The sequence below is a fragment of the Convolutriloba macropyga genome, chromosome 3 (assembly GCF_964194025.1).
Source record: "Convolutriloba macropyga chromosome 3, txConMacr16.3, whole genome shotgun sequence".
In the NCBI taxonomy this organism is placed as follows: Eukaryota; Metazoa; Xenacoelomorpha; order Acoela; family Convolutidae; genus Convolutriloba; species Convolutriloba macropyga.
This window is the reverse complement of record NC_134470.1, coordinates 32008421-32031046: the sequence shown is the minus strand read 5'-3', so window position 1 is coordinate 32031046 and position 22626 is coordinate 32008421. Positions and strand designations below refer to the sequence as shown.

The 22626-nt window shown below is 38.4% G+C and overlaps 2 protein-coding genes across 2 annotated transcripts; both read left to right on the top strand.

Annotated features, from left to right (window-relative positions):
- Positions 1-1115: 1115 nt before the first annotated feature.
- LOC142336155 (uncharacterized) lies at positions 1116-4004 on the top strand. Its single transcript, XM_075384754.1, has one exon. It carries the CDS (start codon positions 1117-1119, stop codon positions 3871-3873), a length of 2757 nt encoding a protein of 918 aa, XP_075240869.1. The 5' UTR covers position 1116; the 3' UTR covers positions 3874-4004.
- A 4849-nt stretch (positions 4005-8853) lies between these two features.
- On the top strand, positions 8854-22259 carry LOC142336154 (uncharacterized). Its single transcript, XM_075384753.1, has 2 exons — positions 8854-10326; positions 21359-22259. The coding sequence occupies exons 1-2, from the start codon at positions 8894-8896 to the stop codon at positions 22077-22079; spliced, it is 2154 nt and encodes a 717-aa protein (XP_075240868.1). The 5' UTR covers positions 8854-8893; the 3' UTR covers positions 22080-22259.
- The last annotated feature ends 367 nt before the right edge of the window (positions 22260-22626 follow it).

Sequence of the window (22626 nt, the reverse complement as noted above, 5' to 3'; positions counted from 1 at the left end):
AATAATTATAATAAAAACGGCTTCTTCGGATCACGTTTCAGCAGAACATTCTTGATTTGAAAGGGTTTAAATCGTATGCTAAGATTTGCCCAGGAAGCCTACCGGATTCCTACGAAAATCAGTCCATTAAGAAACTGAAATACGACGAAAGGTATTTGACGAAAGGACGCCGTTGATCTTCAGGTATACAGGAGGAGTTGGTTGGTCAGCATCAAAAGCCCTACAGAGGTTGGCTTCCCGGATCAGCGTTTAGAAAGAAGATTCATATTCTGACGTGATCACGTACATTAGGACAAAAAGAAGTTTCGCTTTTTTTGCGTAGCTCCATACTCTGCTTCCGTGACGCACGCTCCTTGCGCTGGCGCCCTGCAGTAGAAGCGTCAATGGGAACCCTTGTAGAAAAAAGGAGGCTAATGTCCTAAATATTTCTATGGTTTGTTTTTCTGGTCGTGTTGTGCCAAATTATGAATTTGTTTCCTCTTTCTATTCATTGGATTAATTTTGTGCAACAGATGTTTTTTGACAACTTTGAATTAGATGAAGCGAAATCGAGGAACAGATGAGCTGTCAACTAATGATGGGTGGATTTCTGTACAATTCTGCTCTTTTCGGTTTTTCATTTGGATTTTTGTTGGCGATTGATAGAGCTTGCACCAATAATTGAACCATTTGACGCTTGGCTCTAATTACCGTCTTGCAGAAGACAGCTTATGTTTGATTTACTTCAGTTTTTTTGCAATAAGTCTCTAATTTTTGGCAAGCTTTGTTAAGTCTTGAAGCCACTATATTTCAAAGATTGAGACGCATATCTGAGCTATAGCTTAGAAGTGAGAGGGATCAATTGCTAGCTATTATCGTAGAAAGCACTTTTTTTAAACTCAAGGCCATTTGCCACATTTCTAAAAACAGTGTTAATAAAAAATACGCGATTAAAAACACTTATAAAACTTTAGTCGGGAACAATAGTTAAGCTTGCAAGATTAACTTTTGTTTCCGAGAAGGAGCTTAAAATCTTTTTACCTTAGTGGTCCAAATCTTGATTAGGTCGAACATTTGTTTGAACCAAAATAGACTTTGACTCAACTTCAGCTACATTGCTTCAATTTTTCAGACACAATGGTTATCCAGGAAAAGACAGCAAAGCTGAAGATTACTGTTGATAACACGTTGCCTTTACATCCCCTAGAGGACAAAACTAATCCGGAGAAGGAGTCAAACGTCTCTCAAGATGATGACGAAGATTTGAGTGACGTCGTGTTCATGGATCTGTTAAACTGTGGTGCAACTTCAGACATCCCTTATCAAGACAGACTAAGGGATGAAGTTGAAATCACAAGGCCATTTAAGCGTCGTAAGAGATACCAGAACCCTTATTATTACATCAGAAACGAAGAGGACACCACCAAAAAACAGACTGCCGATGAGGCGATAGAAAAGGAAAAGCTTCAGAAGCTATTGAATGAAGAGAAGGACTTAACTGCCACCGAAAAGTTAAAAAGGAAACAAGATCGCGCCAAAACTTTTGGTCATGTTTGGGGACAAATTATAGCTCCTGAGAGTGATTTAGTGCAACGATATCAGTTGAAAACTGCAGACGAAAAGAAATCGAAAGTGAGAACAACTGCTATATTTGTTCAGGGTGTTTCTAACTTTTCAACAGAGCAAGTATTTGAGTATTTCAAACCATACCCTCCTGAAAGCCTAGAATGGATAGATGACGATTCTTGTAATATTGTGTACGACAGTGAAAAAGAGTGCTCATCTTGCTTTCTAAATTATCTTTTCTCCTCGATGCCCGAGTACCACAAAGTGCCAATTAAACTGGCGTCACCAGTGAAAGAGCAAGCTGCTGGAAAGGAGAAATTAGATGATTCCGCGACAACGGATAAAAACGAGGAGTTTGTAACTGAAGGCGATGAAAGCTCGAAAGAAAATGAGGACAAGGAAAGCGAGGAAGAGGGTGAAGTCGAAGATGGTGAAGTACCCCTGGATGAAATCCCTGAAGCTCCCGATTTAAGCTCAGAAGATTCCCCAAACTGCTTCAGACTGGGAGATGAGCTGGTACATGTATCCGCACCCAAGCGTGATAATTTGAATAGTTCGCAGTCAAAGTTGAACTCAATTTGGAGGTTCGGCCCGGTTAAGGTTTTTAATGGACAGATTACAATTATGCAGTGCCGGTATGCTGTTGAAAACGATCGGAAAGAATCAAACGCCATGCTGAAAAGTAAGTATTATCAAAACCATGGAAACCCTCATTTCGGAAATATGACAGGAATCATTAGCAATTCTTATAAAGAGCGATATTTAAAGAGACGTGGTATCTTGAAAAACAATCTGACCGAGTTTGGTGATGGACGAATGCCAATGAAAGGATCATCAGTGTTTCACCGTTTGGGACACAAACGATCGTTTGATGACCACGAAACTGTATTGGACGATTTGAGAGTAAAGGATGTGCGTGATTTATTGAAGCGTCGACATGTTCCGGTCGTTGAAAGTCGAGTCGTGGAACGTAGTCGCGAATCCTCGGAATCTGAAGACGAATCGGAAGATTCCGAAGCAGAAGCAAGCCAAACTGATAGTGACGAGGACCTACCAATGACAGTGCGTGCTAAAAAGAAAACTAAAATGTACAGCGATGAGCTGATACAAATCAAAATGAAAAAACGCCCGGACAGGAAAACTATAAGAAACGGCAACAAAATTCTCCCCAGTGTTCAACTGAAGCAGGCGCCTATATTAAAAGTTGAAATGGTCAACGAGTATGCAGAGAGAAATATCAAACGATTGGAGGCTAAAATGAGAGCGAGAGAAGCTGACGAGACAGAAATGGAGATGCTCAAAGTTAGGTCAGATGGATTTGTCGATACCAGAGAATTATTCAAAGATGATATCGAGGAAGCAGAAAAGGACCTGGACTTGGCTAGTGACAAAGAAGATGATCCTTTGCCTAATTTCAAAACCCAGGAGGATCTTATCCCGATTAAGCAAAAGCCCGTTGGAGAAACAAATACAAATGAAGCACCTTCACCTATCAAAACCCAAAATGCACCCGAAGTTCCATCGCCCAATGATGGTCCAATTGATAATCTGAATGAAGTGTCTTCTAAGAAACCTCAGCCTCAAAAGCATGTTGAGACTCAGACAATAAAAGCCACAAAATCTGCAGATGCTTCAAAAGTAGCCGTAAAGCGACCTCAAAGACCTGTCCTCAAAACAGATGTTGAAAGAAAGAGACATTCACGCAGTAGAAGTCCAGTGAGGATCGAAGCTGAGAAAAGAGCTCGGAGAAAAGCGGAAGAAAAGGCCAGGATTCAGCGAGCTGAAGAACGTCAAAAGAAACCTACTGAAAAAGTTAGAAGTGATAAGAAACCGTTGGCAACATCTGAACGTCATAAACAGGAGCAGTTGAGAGATAGCAGCAGGCGAGAAGTAGAGCCGAATGCTCGGTCTCGCGAACTGAAAAGAAAGCCCGAAGTGGACACTAGAAAAGGAGCCAAACTTGAGTCATCGCGTGCAAATAGAGAGAAAGGTAAAGAGTTAGCCCGCGATGAGCAACGAAAACGAGATGATCCGGCTCGAATTGCTAGGAAAAAGAGAGAAAAGGAAATCGAGGAGCAGATGAGAAGAGCTAAAGAAAAGAAGAATATTGCCGCTGCCAAGACTCAAGCTACAAAAATGAAGTCAAAGCCGAAAAAGAGAAAAGTTCCTGCAAAGAAACGAAGGAGATCTCGCAGTTCCAGTTCTTCGTCGTCCTCATCATCCTCATCCTCAAGCAGTTCCTCAGATGGTTCCAGTAGTTCCTCTTCATCCGGATCTTCGGGTTCTTCTTCTGGTTCCTCGTCAAGTTCAAGCTCAGACTCGGATTAATAACCAATCCTTTTAAAGATTTACGATTTAATAGTGCCCTCCCCAAACTGGTTTCAATGGTTTGTATGCGCGATGTCTCAATTATGTTTGCTGTAAATACAAATGCATTTAATTAGATCATGTTAAGTTGAGTTGTTTTATTTTAACAGCTAAGAAACACGATAGCTCGAAAGCCATTGTCAAGACCAATTACATTCTTCTTCACGTATAGTGTTGACTTGCCATGAACTAGCTGTTTGTTAATAAAAGAGGAAACGTGCTATTCGATCACAATCATAGTTCAATAGTGAAAGAAACAAGGAGGCTCGTTAATGTGCGTTCGCACATGATGTTCCGACTCGAGCACATCTACATTTTTGACTTAATTGTCAACCAAATGAAGAGATAATCAAAAATAGATGTTTGAGTTTAAAGAAATTGTTACACACCCAAACTACTGGTTGAATTACATATTGTAATGCCTTATTAGAGCGCTCTCGAGATCTACCATTAATAAGACTACGAGAAGAAAAAAAAACAAGCAAAAGCACAAACTTTCTTTTCACGGCAAAAATGCAATATCTAACTTTAAAAAGCGCCTAGGAACAACGTCAAATTAGAATCAGACAAAACCCTAACTACACAAATTTTACTTTTTCTAATTACAAAGCAGATGGGACTTTTCTTCTAATGAGACTAGGTAACAAGTCGCCAAAAAGAAGAAGTAATGAAGCGAAATTCAAAAAGAAATTAACTTTTTTAAAGCAAAATTTTCAAACGTCGTAAAAACCAGTAGCTTTTAATGACAAAATTCCAGACAATTCTACTTAAACGTCATTAGGAAACCAATAGGAGCTGTCTTTGGTTGGACTAAGTCATGGAAGTGGACTAAATGTGCAGAATAACTGAAAAAAAAAATTCGAAAGCACAAATTATTTAGGTAATAAAATCATTAGCTATTATCTGAATGTTATGTTTTTTTTTCGATTGTTATATATACTAATGCGGTTAAAATTATACCGAACAGTAAACAGTAAAATATGTTAACCTGGGCCTTATTGGGATATGTTGTTACGCGAATTTCTTAAAAGAAGACAAAGCGAAACACAAATATTGCCCACTCAAACTTTTATGAAAACGCATATTTTCGAAAAAACAAAACAACAGTTACGAGCGAACATCAATAAACACGTTGAGTTTTGATTTACAAGGAAGGCGACGAAAAGAACAACAAAAACTGATTTTTTTTTATTGGTAACACCATTCACTAAATACAGACAGCATTGAATAAGTTAATCCAATTGTCAGTTATAAGCTTATGAGAACGTTCAGCATTTCGAAAAAAAATCACGACTACATAAAGAACTCAAAAACGCAAAAACAGCAAATACAAAAAAAATGAGTGAGAAAATTGTCGAAGCCATTAAAAATGAATCGGTAAAAATTTTAGTTTCAATTAATCTTTTAACAGAGTGGAGTTGTTTTTTGTAACAAAATGTCTTAAAAAACAACGAATATGAACACTTATATTAACGCCACGAAGTTTTTGTGAAAACCCGTAGTTTCAAACCCATTAAATTAAATGGCTTTCAATGGAAATCAATAAATACGCTAAGTTCTGCCTCCATGGGAAGGCAATGGTATCTTTCAGTCCTAAGTCATCAATAAGTCTTTTGACTATGAAAACGACAACAAATACAGTCAAAAACAAAAATTCAGTGGAGAAGTGAAAGAAGAATGTGTCTAAGCCATTTAAACCATAAGTTTTTCTCTGAAGTTCTTATTTGTTATCAAATGAACTCCTTCTCTAAGCTAATGGCAACTGTCATTATTAGGATATTATGATAAGGTTTCAAAAGGAACCAAAAGTTTGGGAAATATCCAAAAATTTTAAGATCTATAAAACTCGTGGCATCGAAGTCATAGAATCAATGGTTAGAAGATAAAACCTCTAACCATTTTAGTTTTTGTCAGCAGTGGAAAATAAAGTGGTCCTGTCATTTTTGAGACTGACTTACATGTACACAGAAATAAGTTTAAGATGGGTTAATGTTAAAAAATTTTTCGAAAAATTTGAAGTTTTAACAGACGTTAGCTGTCCACTCAAAGCACCAGATAGGTTTAGTTGATGCTCTTAAGAGAGCCTATTTCAATTGCAGCCGACGATAATGCCATAGGATTACAAAAAAAACGTTAGATCTCCAAAAAGAAAACCCAATTTTCATTAAAAATTACGAGTCGAAGCCATATAAAGACTGAGCGATTCCTTCAAAACGAAATATTTTTCCCTGGGAATCGTTTGACTGTAAATTAGAATTGTCCTTAACGGAATCTTGATATGAAAAATTATTAGCTCTAAGTGACTTGAAATCAAAACAAAAAAGATGAAAAGGTTTTAAAAACAGCTCTAAGTTAGAATTCAATTCCTTATGAGACCATAACTAGCATTTTTATTGCCTTTCGTCTATTATTCTACGCTGGACGAGCTTTTTAACGATGCCACTCACATTTCTTTACGATGAATATATCGATCGGCCAAAATTGACTGAACAAAAAACCCATTTGATTTAGTTCCCCCCACAAATGGGATCTGAAAAATTATACCAGTATTGGGCGTTTTTCTATTTTGAAGTTTCCAACTGATCATTTTGTGAGCGAAGAGTCAAGCAACATACTATTGAGCACAAACGTCTTGTTCTCAAATTTTCCGGTTTACTTCATTTTTGGGAACGTTTGTTTGAGTATTCTGTATATTGTGTATTCTGAATCTTGTGGTCGCGACCTCATGCAAGATAGAAGGAGCTTCATACTAGACCAGCTTTCGTTTCTTTTTCTACAAATTTTGCTCAAATGCATTGTATATCTGAGAAAGACATGAGAGGTATTATTTTTTCAGGATTGAAAAGGGGTTTTAAAAATCTTGACTTATCTTTTTAAGCTTAGGGAAAAATTGGAGCGGAAATAGATTTAAAATATGGACGCTTTTGCGATCTTACAAAGTTCCGCAACCTTCTAATTGTTCCTTTAATTTTCTAATTTAAATTGTTTCTAATTATAATTTTCGTTGATATAGCTCTATAAATTTATAAATATATAGCTCTAGAAAAGCTCTGAATAGCTCTAAATTATCCATATAAAAAATCAATGCCTCACGTGAAAACAAGTATTTAGTTTAATCTACTGATCAAAAGTCACAAGCAAAGAGAAAGCAAAAAATTTGTTTTTGGTCATTCATTAGTTTTTAAGAGAGAGTGAGTAAAGAACGTGCAACAAAATGTTCGCTTAGCAAGCAAAATTTTTTAGCCCTATTCTGTTCAAGCCCCAGTTTTTTTGCAACCAAATAGCAATACCATACCTGTTGTTATATCATGCTACTATCTAAACAATAGCAAGTGCGCCAGCGGGGCGTAAAAGTTAAATGCCCACTAAACTTGGGGGTGCAGAATAGATCCAAACTTCAATGGTATAGTGGTATATAATAACCTCTAATAACGTCATGTGAAGCGCCCTTAGTGCATTTAGTCACCTCCCCCACGCGATGGAAGCAGGCTGCAATAGATTCCAGCACTCCTAGTCGTTCGAGAGCAATTCTTCCGACGCTAGTTTAAATTTTCAGCTCAAATTTTTTAAGAGCTTCTTAGGTTCTTAAGAATTTGTACGGTTTGTGGCGTTTTTAAAAATTTTAGATTATTAGACTTCAAGACCCATTTTTGAGCTTTCAAAATTTTTCTATTTTAAATGTTTTATAATAACAGTTTTTATTTTTTTAAGTCTGCGATGACTTTTCGTGGCTGTAATTAGAATTTCTTGTGGATTCGCTTGGGTTTTATTTGATTCGTTTTTGGTGGGCTTTTTGTTTTTGTTAAGAAAATTGGGGAAAATAAGATCTATTTTGAAAGTTTTTTACCTGTTTGTGTTTTTTTAAGAGAATTCTAGACCACTTTCGTAGCATAATTGCCTTTCGTGAACCTTTCTATTGATCTTATGAGCAGAAACAAATACTTGAATTTTTGTTGGGTCGGCTTATAGAACTTGCTGTGCACCGCACAGAATTGCACGAGCCGTCTTGTTAAAATTTAGCTTGTAAAAACGAAAACGGTTGAGAGCCGTAATTTAGTTTGCTGGCCAGTATTTAATGACGCTAGTCTGTCTCTTGTTACCTTCTGTAATAAGCAATTCAAAGCTGCATTTCAGATGCACAATGAGTTTTTAGCTGCTTCTCGGTTCCCGGAAAATGAAATTGGTATATTTGCCTTACCTAGGTTTCTTGTGCCTAACCTCTCATTTCTTCGATAATGAACATAACAATATATGTTCACAGCTTTTTTTCTGGCAGGACGTTTGTGGAAAAGAATATTTTACCCCTACTTATTGTACATAGGAACCAAATTTGTTTAAGTATTGTAGCGGCGATTTTTTAAGTGTCAGAACAAATCCTGTGAAATGCAAACAAGTGAAATGCCTACTCGTTTATATTTGACCGAAGAGTTTTAAATTGTTATGGTATCCTTTCCAAAGGTTCCTTTCCAAAACAATGCTTTCCCTGCCGCTGCTTTTCAGTCAGGAAACTATATGACTCTATCCGTTTCGAAATGAAAATTGCCTTGCTATAACAATCGCATGTTTGAGGGTGTTTGCTAGACTTCGTTTGAGTTATTTCTTCCATCATAAGTGACATAAGTACCTCACTGATAGACATGGCCTCTGAAATTTAAATGTATGCAAAATCTCGTTGAGTGCATGAGACGTAACGCATCTTTCGGAAGCAGAAACAGGCTTTCGGTTTCTTTTCTTGACCTGTGTTTTAACAATCATTATTGAGCAAATAGATCAATCGGAGCTATTTTCCTGCGACCTGATGGCCTGTTTTTTTCCATGACAGCATTGATGCTGGTTATCTCAACTGTCGAAACTGTCAGTTTGAACTTTAGTAAGTACTATCATTTTGTGAACATGGTGATAGCTGATACATTTGAGGTTTTTTTCCACTTATTTGTTGATTTTAAAACTAATTGCCCGTGTTTGGTTTCAGATTGTTAGAATGCTAAGAGCAATCATTGTGGACGCTTTCTCATTCATGTTTGTGGATGGTATATTCAAGCAATTTTTGAAGTCAGTCGTGTATGACGACATAGCTGCTAAAAGATCGCTATGGAAGAAAGAAACCTACGTGTTATCTTTCATTACTATTTTGTACTTTTGTTTTGATCATGCGCCTTACTTGTTGTTTTTGATGACGTCATTGACCTATCTGTTCACACAGTACTCGTGGCCGAGTGGCAACGATGCGTGCAATAATTGCTTGAACGAAGATGTCTGTTCATGTAAAATTCCTGGAAACGTGTCGTTTCGATCCCCTCTTGCCAAGACCTCAGCTGTTAGAAGCAGACCCAGAGTTAGCTCAATACCGAATGCTCTTTTATTTGACAGAGAAATATCATCTCGAAGCACTCCAAAAATTTCGAGGGGTGATTCAAGTGAAAGAAACGTAACTCCATTTGATTCGTTCAAAAGGAACATTTTCACAGCGACTTCAACACCCTACAATCGAAGATCGAGTTCTGGACTGCCAGAAGAAAATGAAACATCGCCATTGCAATTAAAACTGATGTATTATTTGACAGTTTTTCATTATTTCTTGGAAAAGACAGCCTTATGTTTATACGAATTTTTGTCATTTTATTGGGACAATTTAAGACGCAGTTTGGAAAACTGGTTATATCCACCAGAGATAGAAAAGAAAATATCCTTGCAAACTCAAGCAACCATTAGTGCCATAAAATCATCCTTACTGATAATTAGTGCTACTAACTTAGACCCCAATTTCCTGAATAACGGGGGTGAGAACAACAACAATGAATCGAGTTTTGATAAGAGCGAACAGTTTCGTGAAGTCCTTAAAGTCACTTTGGGTAAAGTAGTAACTGCGTTAGGATCTTCCGATAAGCAACAAAGTTTGAGTAAACTCATGAACGAAATGTTCAATCATTCGAATTTCTCTCGGCAATTTACTCTTCAGTTTTTGTTCAACACTTTACAAAGTAGTTTACATTTTGACAAAGTTGATGATGAAACGAAAGTTCAACTGCAAATTCCGTATGACTCGCTTTTGAAGCAAATTTTAGCCAAAGTTTCAGTCTCGACTCGAAAGAGACTGGAAGAAAACGATCACAGCTGGAAGCAATCGAGGGTTGAGTTGGAATCAGTAGCCAGGCAATGTTGGCAGGATATGGAACAATGCGAAGATGGGATATTTTCAGCTGATTATTACTTCATTCTGGGAAAGCTTTCAATGGCTCAGTGGATGCTAGAACAAGCCAAACAAGGTGGAACCTCAATTGTATTGAGTAATTTTGAAGGTCAGCAGGCCGAGACTATGTTTTGCTCATCGTGCGACAGTTTCGCGTACAACTTCAATAAATTTTGTGTCCTAGACTTGGACATTCTGGTTGCTCCTACCAATCAAGCTAGAAGGTTAGTTAAAATTTAGACTAAAGAATCTACTGATTTCGGAAATCTTCGATTAAAAAAGTAAGTGGTTGCTTGGTAACTCCTCAAAGGTGTCCGCAAAGGAGTTTTGGCGGCAGTATACCACTAACCTCCGATTTCCTGTTTCTTATGCACATATTGTAATTCAATCGTTTAGAAAATTCTGTAAAGCATAGCTCAATGGCCATTTTCAAGGAAAGCGACGATTTAATAGGAGAGAAAGTTGCTGTTACCGCGATCTGATCACCTCAATATCTCTTTCTGAATGGAGAAATAGAAATGTCCTTGACGTTGTGCTGGGCGATTTAATCTATGCACTTTAAAGAAGATTTCCTTGATTGTTTTGTCAAGTGCAAGTTATATTCACTTCCTGCAGTTAATTAATGCTTGAAATATTTTTGGTATTAGATATTTTTGATTAATAGCCGCCATCAGCCTCTCAACAGCTTTTATGAAGGCGCACTCCTTTTTAAGACTCGAAGAGGCTTTAAGGTTTTCTGGTTTTTGTTATTTTCTACTTTTTCAAGTGTTTTTGTTTTTTTTTAAACTTCTCTGTTGTCTAAGACGTCGTTTCTGACTAAAGTTATAGTTTTACGGTTGTTTTGATAGTGTTGGGTTATGGGTTTTCGCAAGCGGAATGAAAGCGTTTTTAGATAAGTAGAAAAATTAATTTCTCAAAATGAGAGAATAACAAGAAGGATATTTTACAGTAGAATTTAGAGATTTACAGGAGAGATCTGATTATTAGTTCAAGATGGTGATTTGATTTTGGGGATAAAAAAGGCTCAAAAATCAGCTGTATATGTACCCATTATCAGTGCGAGAAAGTCAAGATACAAAACTAATCTTAGCACCATGATTTACAGTGGGGGTCGCAAGGGTTACCCAATATGGTTTGCTTCTGCAAATTTCCCAGAAATCAGTTGCAGGGGATACTAGATGGTACGCATTTACACTTTTCTAAGAATTCGTTCACATTTCCGGTGGTATCATAATCATTCAATACATGCTGGGAAGATTTTACATCAAATAATCTCACTCTAATATTAGTTGTCTAGATTCACCAATTTGAACCGAATATTGATTCTAAGCACCATTTCTTGACGATTAATTTATATAAATTCTCTGATTAGAATCAATTTGCTTCTGTCTTTCTAATCTGGTAAGTCATCTTTCTTTCTAATTCTCACTAAGTTTAAGACTATAGTTTGATCGATATTCTAACACCCCCACTCAGAGCTGATTGCGTAGAGTCTGTTCCCATCAAAACAGTTCTGAATGTTTTCACCTTCGATACGGGTAAAGATTTCGTGAAGATGTCGGCTGCCATTTTGTCAGTGGGAACGTAATGAATTGAAATAGTCCCACCATCCGTCTTGTCCCGAATGAAGTGAAATTTCGTCTCAATGTGTTTGCTCCTCTTGTGCATGACTGGGTTTTGGCACAATTTAATACAACTCTGGTTGTCCTCTCCAATTGCTATTGGATGTTTCTGTTGGATGCCGAAATCCTCTAGAAGCTGTTTCAGATACAATGCTTCTTGAACTGCTGCTGCCATGCCCTGATATTCTGCTTCTGATGAAGAAAGAGCAACTGTGCCCTGATTCTTGACACCCCAGCTGAGTGCTGCGCCATGTCCGTTGAGCTTGAAGTAGTAGCCCGTCGTTGATTTTCTGTCGTTCACGTCACCAGACCAGTCTGCATCACTTCCCCCACTAAATCATAACTAGCTTCTTTTGTGTAAATAAGTTTGAAACCTTTTGAACCTTGAAGATATCGCAGAAGTCTTTTTCCGCACTTCCAGTGTTGATTGGTAGGTGCATTCATGTGTCTGGACAGAATGTTGACGGTGAACATGATGTCTGGCCTCGTCTGTTTGGCCAGATAGAGAAGTGATCCAACCAAGCTTCTGTAGATCCTCTGGTCCGCTTCTTCGTCTCCGTTCTGTGCTGTCTGAAGTTTCAAATTCAAATCAGCTAGAGCTCTTGAGGGTTTGCATTGATCCATTTGAAACCGCTCAAGCATTGTTTCTATGTAGCGCTCTTGGTCGACTGTGACTTTGCCTTCTTCTCGTCTGATTCTTAGACCCAGAAACCAGTGTAATCTCCCTCTGTCTTCCATGTTAAATGTTGCTTCGAGTGCTTTTTTGACATCGGAGATCACTGCCATGCTTCTTGATGCCACTATGATGTCGTCAATCCAGAACAAGATGAAAGTGTGGCCCTCTGTCTCTGCTCTTGCGAACAAGCAATGGTCATTCCTGCTTCTGGTGAACCCCTTTTGCCGTAAGAAGTTTGCCAGCTCCTTATACCAGTTGTTAGCTGCCTGTTTCAAACCATAAATCGATTTATTCAGTCGGCATACTAACTTCTCCCCATCTGATCATTGTTTTACAAACTCCTGTGGCTGTTCCAGTTACACTTTTTCCTCTATTGGTGATTGCAGAAAAGCCGTCTTGACATCAAATTGGTGCATCACATGGCCCTGCTTTGCTTATAGTTGAAGAAGAATCGAATCCTGAATGTCTCTGGCTTACAGATAGGCGCAAAAGTCTCAAAGTAGTCCAGTCATTCCACCTGTTTGAAGCCTTTTGCCACATAGCGTGCTTTGTATTTGTCCACATGACCACTGGGTCCCAATTTCACTGTGTAGACCCATTTGCCCGGTATGATGTCCCTGTCTGTGGGTGGTCTCACTAGGTTCCAAGTCTCGTTGTCTTGGAGTGCCTTGACCTCGTCCTTCATTGCCGGGTGCCACTGGTCCCAATCGTCACCTTGCTTGGCTTCGTAGACTGTTTTGGGTTCCACATAGTCACCCTCAGTCACAGCAAGATGGGTCCTGACTTCTCCAAAAATTGCGGAACATTCCGTGCTCGTGTCCCTCGTCTGGGCACTGCCCTGTCCGCTTGCTCCAGTGACTCTTCAAATGAGCCAACTGTCTGTGAGAAGTCCTCCGTTTCACTGTCTTCCAGTGACTCCGAGTCGCTGAGACTCCCTCTTGTTGCAGTAGATTCTTCATCCAGTGCTGCTTCCTCAACATCTGAGGCATCTCGTCTCAGTGTCGTTTCTTGAGTGTTCACGCTCTCTGCGTCATGCCACTCCTCCTTTATTGCAGTAGATATGCCCTGCTCCTCTCTGTTGCCATCGTCTTGATGACCATCAACTGGGTGCCAGATCCCCAGTTGCTGTGACCCCTCATCTAGTAGGTCGGGCGTCTCTGTGTTGTCAGGGATTGAGCCCACTTCGGACTCCTTGATGATCACATCTCGAACTGCCACAACCTTGCGTGTGGTGGGTGCGTACACCAGGTATCCATTGTCTCCTTCAGTGTAACCCACAAACTTTCCTTCCAGTGCCTTGGGTTCAAGTTTGCTGACATCTCTGTCCCGCTTCCTCATGAAGACTGTGCAACCAAAAATAAATAGTTTACTAATTGAAAGCTTAGATTTTATACCTCGCATCAGCTCTGCTGGGCATTTTTCTTCTCGTCTCACAACCAAGTTCCTGATCCTTGTTACATGGAGAATTGCTGCTCCCCACATCATCTTGCGAAGACCCGAGTCAATGAACAAGCATCTTGCCATCTCCAGCAGTGTCCTGTTGCACCTCTCAGCTAACCCATTCTGTTGTGGCGTCTCTGGTATGGTCTTCTTCTGTAGAATGCCTGCATCTAAACACTACTTCTTGAACTGCTCTGAGAGAAACTCCTTCGCATTGTCTTGTCTCAGCTCCTTGGGCGTCCCCACACTGAGAACAAACTTCTTCAAGCTGGCCAGTGCTTCAGTCTTTGCCTTAAGCAAGTCCACAAACACAAACTTCGTGTACTGGTCTGCAAACAAATTGCAGAACCGGAACCCTGACAGTGATTCTACTCTGAAAGGTCCCATCACGTCTGTGAATACCCTCTCCAGATTCTCTTCTGCTTGGGTCTCTGCCACTCTTGGTACTGTAGTCTTTGTGATCTTGGCCAATGCGCACACATTGCATACATCATCGAGTTCCCCCACTGTCTCTGGTGCATTCCTGACCACATCCGCTTCATTCAAATGACCCAATCGTCTGTGCCACTTCCTTGCACTGTCAAGTTTCACGCTGTTGGAACTCATTTTGAACTCTAGAACGCTGCAAGGTAAGTAAAACAAGCAAGGTATTTTCTTGTGTTAGTTTTACCCGTGTTCCCTTCTGGAGTTTCATGCAGCTGTTTCTTTTCTCGAAAGTGAAGCCATGTCCCCACTCCATGCATCTTGAGACTGAAAGGAGGTTTGAAGAATAGTCAGGCACACACAAAAATTTTTTGAGTTCGCATTGGAACTTCCCTTTGTTTGAGGGTATGCTGATCCTCACACAGCCTCTGCCCACCACTCTGGAAGCCTCTCCGTTGGGATTTCTGACCACTGATTGAATGGGCACAAGGTCCAGGAACGTGTCGATGTTTGTCACTATGTGATCTGTACAACCACTGTCCACTAGCATGCCTGCTGTCTTTCACTGGGTAAGAGCTGCCCAGTATTCCTCGTCTGATGAAGCCAATGTTGGACCCATTGACACTGACTCATGTTTGCCTCCATCTCTTTGTCTCTTGCATGCCCTGTCTAGGTGACCTTTCTCATCACACTTGCTGCATTGTGCTGTCTTCTTCCTCCTGCAGTCCTTGGCAAAGTGTCCAGGGATCCCACACACAATGCAGTTTCCTTTCCTGGGTCCCTTCTTGAAGTCACGCTTTACTGCCAGTGCCACTGAACCACTTTTTCCCTTGTGCCTCTGTGCTGTGCTCTCACGGAAGTTCTGCAGCCTTTTCCTCAACTCTGAAGTTCGTTGCCGGGTTAAAGCTTTCCTGTATAACAAAACTTTAATACCTCATTGGCAGACCACTGAGGACCAAGGCGTTGAAGAGGGTCTGAGACTACTTACTCTGCTTCTTGTAGCCTTGTGAGCAACTCCTGTCCTCTGATGAAGAAGCTATCCAAATCCTCAGCATCCTCGAGCTGAAGTCGAGCAGGCTGTGCAACCAAAGTCGCCACTGTTGGCGTCTCCTCACTGAAATCTCGCTTGCAAAAGCTTTCAAGCCTTTGCTCCATCTCCGATGCCGTCATCTCCCACACAGTCATGTCTCATCAGCATGAGGGCTGTTGCATCTAGAGTCAGTGCCAGATGGCACCACACATTGTTCCGTTTCTCCTTGATGTCTGCAACTTCCTTCTCATATGCATCATTCAGCACCTTGTGGTTCTTCTTTTCATCATTGCTCGCCCCATTGGCTAGTGGTGAAGGCTCATTGCTCATTGGGTTTCTCCTCTGTCCCAAGTAGTGATTTGTAGAGTCCCTTCGTTTGCGTCATTGCCACAAATCTTGTGCTCCAGATTGGAAAGTCCTGTGCCTTTCCTGTGTAGGTCAGCAGCTTCACTGTCTGTTGATCCATCGTAGTTTGAGCAGGCAAAACAGTTGTGAAAAGAAAAGGTACTAAGCTTAAAACGATTATGACTGTCAACAACAAAATAGTTTTGTTTTAGAAATTAGTTTTGTTACTTAGAAAATTGCTGGGCCCATAACCTGTTGGTTTATGGGTTTTCGCAAGCTGAATAAAAGCGTTTTTAACTAAGTAGAAAAATTAATTTCTCAAAATGAGAGAATAACAAGAATGATATTTTACAGTAGAATTTAGAGATTTACAGGAGAGATCTGATTATTGGCTCAAGATGGTGATTTCGTTTTGGGGATGAAAAAAGGCTCAAAAATCAGCTGTATATGTACCCATTATCAGTGCGAGAAAGTCAAGATACAAAACTAATCTTAGCACCATGATTTACAGTGGGGGTCGCAAGGTTTACCCAATATGGTTTGCTTCTGCAAATTTCCCAGAAATCAGTCGCAGGGGATACCATAGATGGTATGCATTTACACTTCTCTAAGATTTCGTTCACATTTCCGGTGGTATCATAATCATTCAATACATGCTGGGAAGATTTTACATCAAATAATCTCACTCTAATATTAGTTATCTAGATTCACCAATTTGAACCGAATATTGATTCTAAGCACCATTTCTTGACGATTCATTTATATAAATTCTCTGATTAAAATCAATTTGCTTTTGTCTTTCTAATCTGGTAAGTTAAACTTTCTTTCTAATTCTCGCTAAGTTTAAGATTATAGTTTGATCGATATTCTAACAGATAGCGTGTCGAAGGTTTTTGGTAATCAAAGGGAGTTCTACTCTAATTTGAAGGTTTTTCAACTAAATCTCATGTTTTAAGGCTATTTTAACAATTTATGGCCTGTTATTGTACTGTATTCCTTTCACTTGTCACTGAATATAAGCCACCAACAAAATGACACTTAGAAAAGTTCGGTCAATTTCTATCTTTTAATTTTTCTTTTTCTGTTTCAATCCCAATGTGCGTCAACAAGCAGGTCAACGGCGGCTCTTTTCTGGCAGTTTGCGGACTATGTTTGAATAATAGTCCTATGTTCAACTTCAGATGTGTTCTAATTGCTTCAGAACGATTTTTTTTTCACAAAGTATTTGTGTCGTGTGCTTTTTTGCACCATCTATACACTTCAGTAAGCTTATATTCGAATATTTAATTTGCACATCCGGAATTTCACATTTCGAATTATGCGTTCTCCTGTTCTGATTAGTTGTTATTCAGTTGTTATTCTCAGTTGTTATTCTTAGTTGTAATCCTCAGTTGTTATTCAGGCGCAGCCTCCTTTTTTTCTATTTAAAGGTATCAGACGAGAAAGATTGTTGTGGAAGCTTGTCCCGAAAAGTTAAGTATAGTTCGCAATCATTGTACGAAAGTTAATCAGCGGAGTTGTTTTTGCATGCGGTTGATCTCTTTTTAATAGCTCTCAAACTAATTTTGTAGCGATTATTTTAGTACTGTCTGTTTCATGTTATTTTTCGTACTACCGATTTTTCGTCTTACCGCCAAAATTCGTGACTTTTGTCTTGAGAAAAATGCTGAACAGGTAACCCCCGAGGATAATAAGATATACCTACCCCACCAAACTTTGATGTGTTGGTGTAAATGTACGGTTTATATGGCGATTTTAAATAACCCTCCCCTTTGCACCTTCCCTCCGGTTCCTTTTACCCCTCACCATGTGAAGAAGCCAGCGACTACGAAAACCAACCCCTTGGTAGGCGGAAATAAAAGTAAGCCGACACAAAAGCAAGCCGAAAATTGTAATAGTTATGCAATCTTTCGCAAATAATCCATCGTTAATCGTTACAATCGAGATAGTGCGTAGTATTTTTAATTTACAGTGTATTCCAGTGAACTATGGACACAAATTGCGTCTTTTTTCTAGTGCATCGAGTGGTTTCGAGCCCCAACGTACCTCTGTTCATGACCATGCCTCTCATCCGCTGTGGGAATTAATCCGGAAACCGCGTTCTGTTATCGTGGCAACCGGACTTGCTCGACCGACACCGTACTTTCGGGTTTGGCGCATATCTGCAGACACATTTCATAGTCGTGCTATAGAGAATAGGATGAGAAATTACACCCGATTTTCCTACTGTTTTGCAATATGTCACTCGATTGCGTACGAGTGGGTTCGTAAAGATATCGCAAAAACTGGTAGAGGGAGCTAATTTCTTTTCTCATTGGGTAAATTTTTTTGGCAACTGATCACCTTGTCGCAGTTTCAGCTCCCAAAAACTAGTATTCATGAGGTTAACTTTTATTACCAACAAGATCGTGTCTTTGAAAACTCCCGCAAAATTGAGAATGATGAAAATGGAAATAAACACGTGATAGTAACAACGATTTGATTCGATAGCTACCGAAGCAAATCGTTGTTACTATCACGTGTATATTTCCATTTTCAGTAACAACTTTTTTTTAAATGAGGAATCATAAATCTAAATTAAATGGGAAATGACGATAGCTTGGCAGATTCTTGGTTTTTTTTGTTCCGACCATATGGCGTCACAACCACTTCAAATCTGCTTATTGTTCATTCGTTCATGCAATTTCAACTGAAGTGCGTCTGTGACGTCATTTTTCGCTCTTAGTGGAGCGAGTTTTTTTGTTCATTCGCGTGATTAAATTGTGGTCACAAATGACTTCCTCACTTTGAAATTGACTTTTATTTACTTTAATCCAAAGAGATAATGTCAAATGGGTGTGTTACTCTAAATAAAGGTTATTTGAGAGCAGCTAATAGAGGCAGCAAAACATACAGGTTTTTAATCAAAATATAACATCAGCCTTCAATGAAAAGACGAATTTTTTGGTCTGTCTACGAAGCTATTGCGGCTATTTTCTGGCAATCTTCCAGCCATGTTTCGTCATTTTCTGTCTTTTGAAAAGGTTTACGGTTTTTTTGGAACAAAAATTCAACCTACAATGTTGCTCTTCTAACGTTGGCGAGTAACAATTCAGCAAGAAGGCTCGATTGTTCTGTGCGTGGCACAGAATGTTCCCACATTTTCATTTGAAAGCTTAACATTTATTAATTCAATACATCCAAAATGATATTTCAGAAACGTTTGTTTTATCACCGTATTTTTATCAAGCTCCTGCGAAAAAAGAGCTAATACTATATAGCTGAATTTTGGGGAACTAAAAAACCTTAATTATGAAATACTTAGTTGCACTTAAATTATGATTAATATTATGAAAAGAGTTTTCCTAAAACGTGTTGTAACTAAACACGAGCGTTTAAGTTTGGCTTCTTCGGACGATTGACGGTTCATTCATTCTAGACGAAGTTGATAGAGCTTCCTCAGTCTTTTCCTACAAATCTTTGAGAAATTCAAACTCTCGAGAGATGTTTTGCTATGTGACAACATTGAATAGCTAATAAAGTTTTGGAACCTTTTATACCTGTAAAGTTAAATAAAAAGTTCTGCGAAACGCATTAAAAATAATAAAATTTCACTCTGTAGTTTTGCCTTTAGGACTTCGAGAACAAATGTTTTGTTATTACATGAGCATCAAATCTTGCAAAATTGCAACATCCAAAAATATCAAATTTGAAAGAACCATAAGCTACGTACAAGGAGGTCCAAAAGAAAGACGATATATCTGACTTGAGAGCATGTTGGACCTCCAAATAATTTTGTTTTGGACAGAAAGACTAAACGTTAATCAATAGTGAATTGCAAACTTAACTTCTTTAAAATAAAAACTCAGTAAAAATTATTAATTCAGAGAAACGGTACTGTTGAAGTCTTACCTGTTTCAATTGCTGTTATTTAAAATTAGAAAACCTGTTAACAATAGCAAAGATACAGTGAAACAAGAGAAAACTTGAGACAACGAATTTCGAAGTACATTTTTTTTCGAAAACTTGTCGCTAATCAGGTAATCTCCATGAGTATGAAACTGAATGCACCAAAGAACTGCCTCTTTTCAATACACGTTTTATCTTTAATGGTAATATATGAAGCCGCCAAAAAAGGCTATGAATAGAACTAGAAACAAATATTATCAACAAATAGCTAAAAGCTGCAGACAAAGCACGCCAAGGCAAAAAAATTCTCAAAAATTTTATTTTTCACTTATCTTAGTTTAATTTATGTTACTTGTGCTGCTTCAATGTGATTCTCCGATATGCTGCCTGATGTGCCCCTCAAATTTGACCGCCAATTGACCTTAAAATCATGAGAAATTTTGAACTTTTCTTTAAAAGGACTGCTTACAAAAACAATCAGTTATATGAAATTTAGCTGACTGAAAACTTGGAGCTGCTCAAAACAACTCGTAGTTGCTGTCGTTTTTATGAATGGCAAAATATGACAAAAAATTTTTTTAGTGACATAAAAACTGAGACAATGTTGATTGGTGTCAAAATGTATGCTATTACCAAAAACTAAAGTTTCTTAGTTTTTCGGGTTCTATATGAAATATCTATAATTTTTTGATTTTTGAAAAAATTTATAATTAACCATTGATACAGATTGCAAATAATTTTCTCCCTGTTTCTTATGACTTGAGCAAAGATTTCTTAGTTTTTCGAGTTCGATATGAAATATCTATAATTTTTCGTTATTTGAAAAATTCATAATTAATCTATGAAAATAACTAAAAATTGGCTGGAAATTTTTCGAAATTTTTTTTAAAAAGGCGATTTTTTTTGTACTATATGGAGACTTTGACAGAACGTTAGATAGTTATTATGCTTATTATATTATTATAAATATGCCTTCAAAAAAGGCCCGTTGTTGTAAATGAAAGTTATGACCAAAATTTTAGCTAATTTTGATCAAAAAATAGTCTAAATTGCCTGAAGTTGAGTGGAAAATATTTTTTTCCTTTTTTCGTGTTGAAATTCTGGACACAGGAAGCTTCAAATTGATACCACATAAGCTAGCGTTAAATGCCTCAAGAAAAGTCACAAATAGTCTGGACAGAAAAACTTGGGCTAGCATAAAGTTCTCCCATTTTCTCAAATAATGTGGGAACAATTACTTCTCTAACTTGATATCTTGTGCTATTGTGTAGCAAAGTTTTCAGCTTGCCATAAAAATGCTATCTGATAGATTCTTAAAAGAAAACATGTTAAGTTATTCGGAAAAAGGAGGAATTTCTAAAATCATGCAAAAATCCCTTTAATCAGTTTTTGGTGTTCGGTGACGTTTTGAACTCCGTAAAATTTCGTATACACTTCTTAAGATATTGCGTCGCTCCTTGATAGGAATCTTGTTTTCTGATATGAACTTTTCGTGGGAGTTGATAGTAATCAAAACGAGTAGGCATGCGTTTCATGCTTCTAATGGTATTTACTCATTACTTCATTTTTTTTAGTAGTTTACAATTGGTCTTTAAGTTTCTACGGCGTTTTACGCACTATCAAAAATAGGTTGGGAGCTGGAGCTGGGAAAAAGATTTTTTTTTGCATCTTAGAATCAATTTAATGCCGCTGCTTGGTTACGCCGAGATATGAAACTCCAGTATCTATTTTTAAGCTTGTATCATCTTTACAATTATCAACATTATTTGAATACAAATTTGCTGAAAATAGGATAGCGAGCTATTATATTAGTTTTTTAAACTGAATTTCAGGATCACGACTATTGAAGACTGTCTACACTTCTTGTCGAGCAAACGAAAAGTGAAGAAAACGCGCAATTTCCAATGTGTTTGTTACGATGAATTTATCCAACATCATTGTCCGCCGGCTGAAACCGAAACTCCTATTCTCTCAGAGAGCAACCTTGCGGAAACGGCAAGCAGTCCGAGACAAGTCTCTTTTGCTGACGAGAATTGTGACGAAGTTTACAGTGGTTCAGGAGACGCAAAACTAAGTGTAAACATTAACGAAAAGTCGCCAAAACATTTTTCGTCGTTCTCTCACTATTCGAAACGATTATTTGCTCAATTGCCGCCCTACTTAATTTTGAACTTGAACCGATTTGCTCCGGATGAGCGTAACGGCAGGATCGTTAAAACTGTTAATCAGCTCATGATCAACAAGAACAACTTGGACCTCTATCCGATGACTGTAGCTAGCCAGAGCAAGCAGGGCTACCCTGGATTGGATGTTGATCCGGATGAATACAAGTATTCCCTGTGTTTTATTGTCGCTCATTCTGGTTTCAGTTTCTATGATGGGGATTACGTAACGTACATGAAGGTTCCTAGTCTGCGGTCTTCAAGTGACAGAGGATCCGAATGGTTTAAAGTATCCTGCGACGGTGTTCAGAGCATTAACATAGTCTCAGAAGTTGGATCAAAATTCGTGAAAGAAAATGCAGTCGTCGTTGTTTACGAGAAAATGAAGTGATCGGGAAATTCTTTTGCAGTTCTGCATTATGATTTATGGTTCTGCGTATTGTATCAAAAGAGCTTGATAAGAATAGTTGATAAAATGTGACATTTGTTATCATATGTGTGATTGTTTTGAACGAGTCTAAAAATTGTGCGATACGTTTAATTGTGACCTTAATTGAACTTTTTGCTACAATGCCTTTAAAATTCGCGCCTTTAACTAGATTCTAGTTTCGTGAACGTGTGTAATTTTGTTCATGCGGTATTTAAGTGCTTACGTCTGGTAACTTTTTGAGAGATTTTATGAGATTTTCATTGCTAACAAGGCTACTTGGACGAATGATTAATGCCTGCTGCTAGAAAGCCGGTGGTTCAAGGATCGAATGCGGTCAATGAAATTGTTTCGCGCTCTCGTCTGTTGCGGTTTGTTTCCTTCTATTTTGCCGTTCTCTCACTCACTCTTTAATCGTTTTTTAATAGCCGCAAAGTGATAAGTAGGGTATTTATTGGCCTGTGGTTTGTAACATTTCAAAGAATTTGAGTTATTTGCTGTCTTTTTTCAG

Coding starts and splice junctions, on each gene's coding strand:
- LOC142336154 (XM_075384753.1), top strand. CDS start 8,894: ATGCTAAGAGCAATCATTGTGGACGCTTTCTCATTCATGTTTGTGGAT. Junction 10,327..21,358: donor CCTACCAATCAAGCTAGAAG/GTTAGTTAAAAT, acceptor ACTGAATTTCAG/GATCACGACTATTGAAGACT.
- LOC142336155 (XM_075384754.1), top strand. CDS start 1,117: ATGGTTATCCAGGAAAAGACAGCAAAGCTGAAGATTACTGTTGATAAC.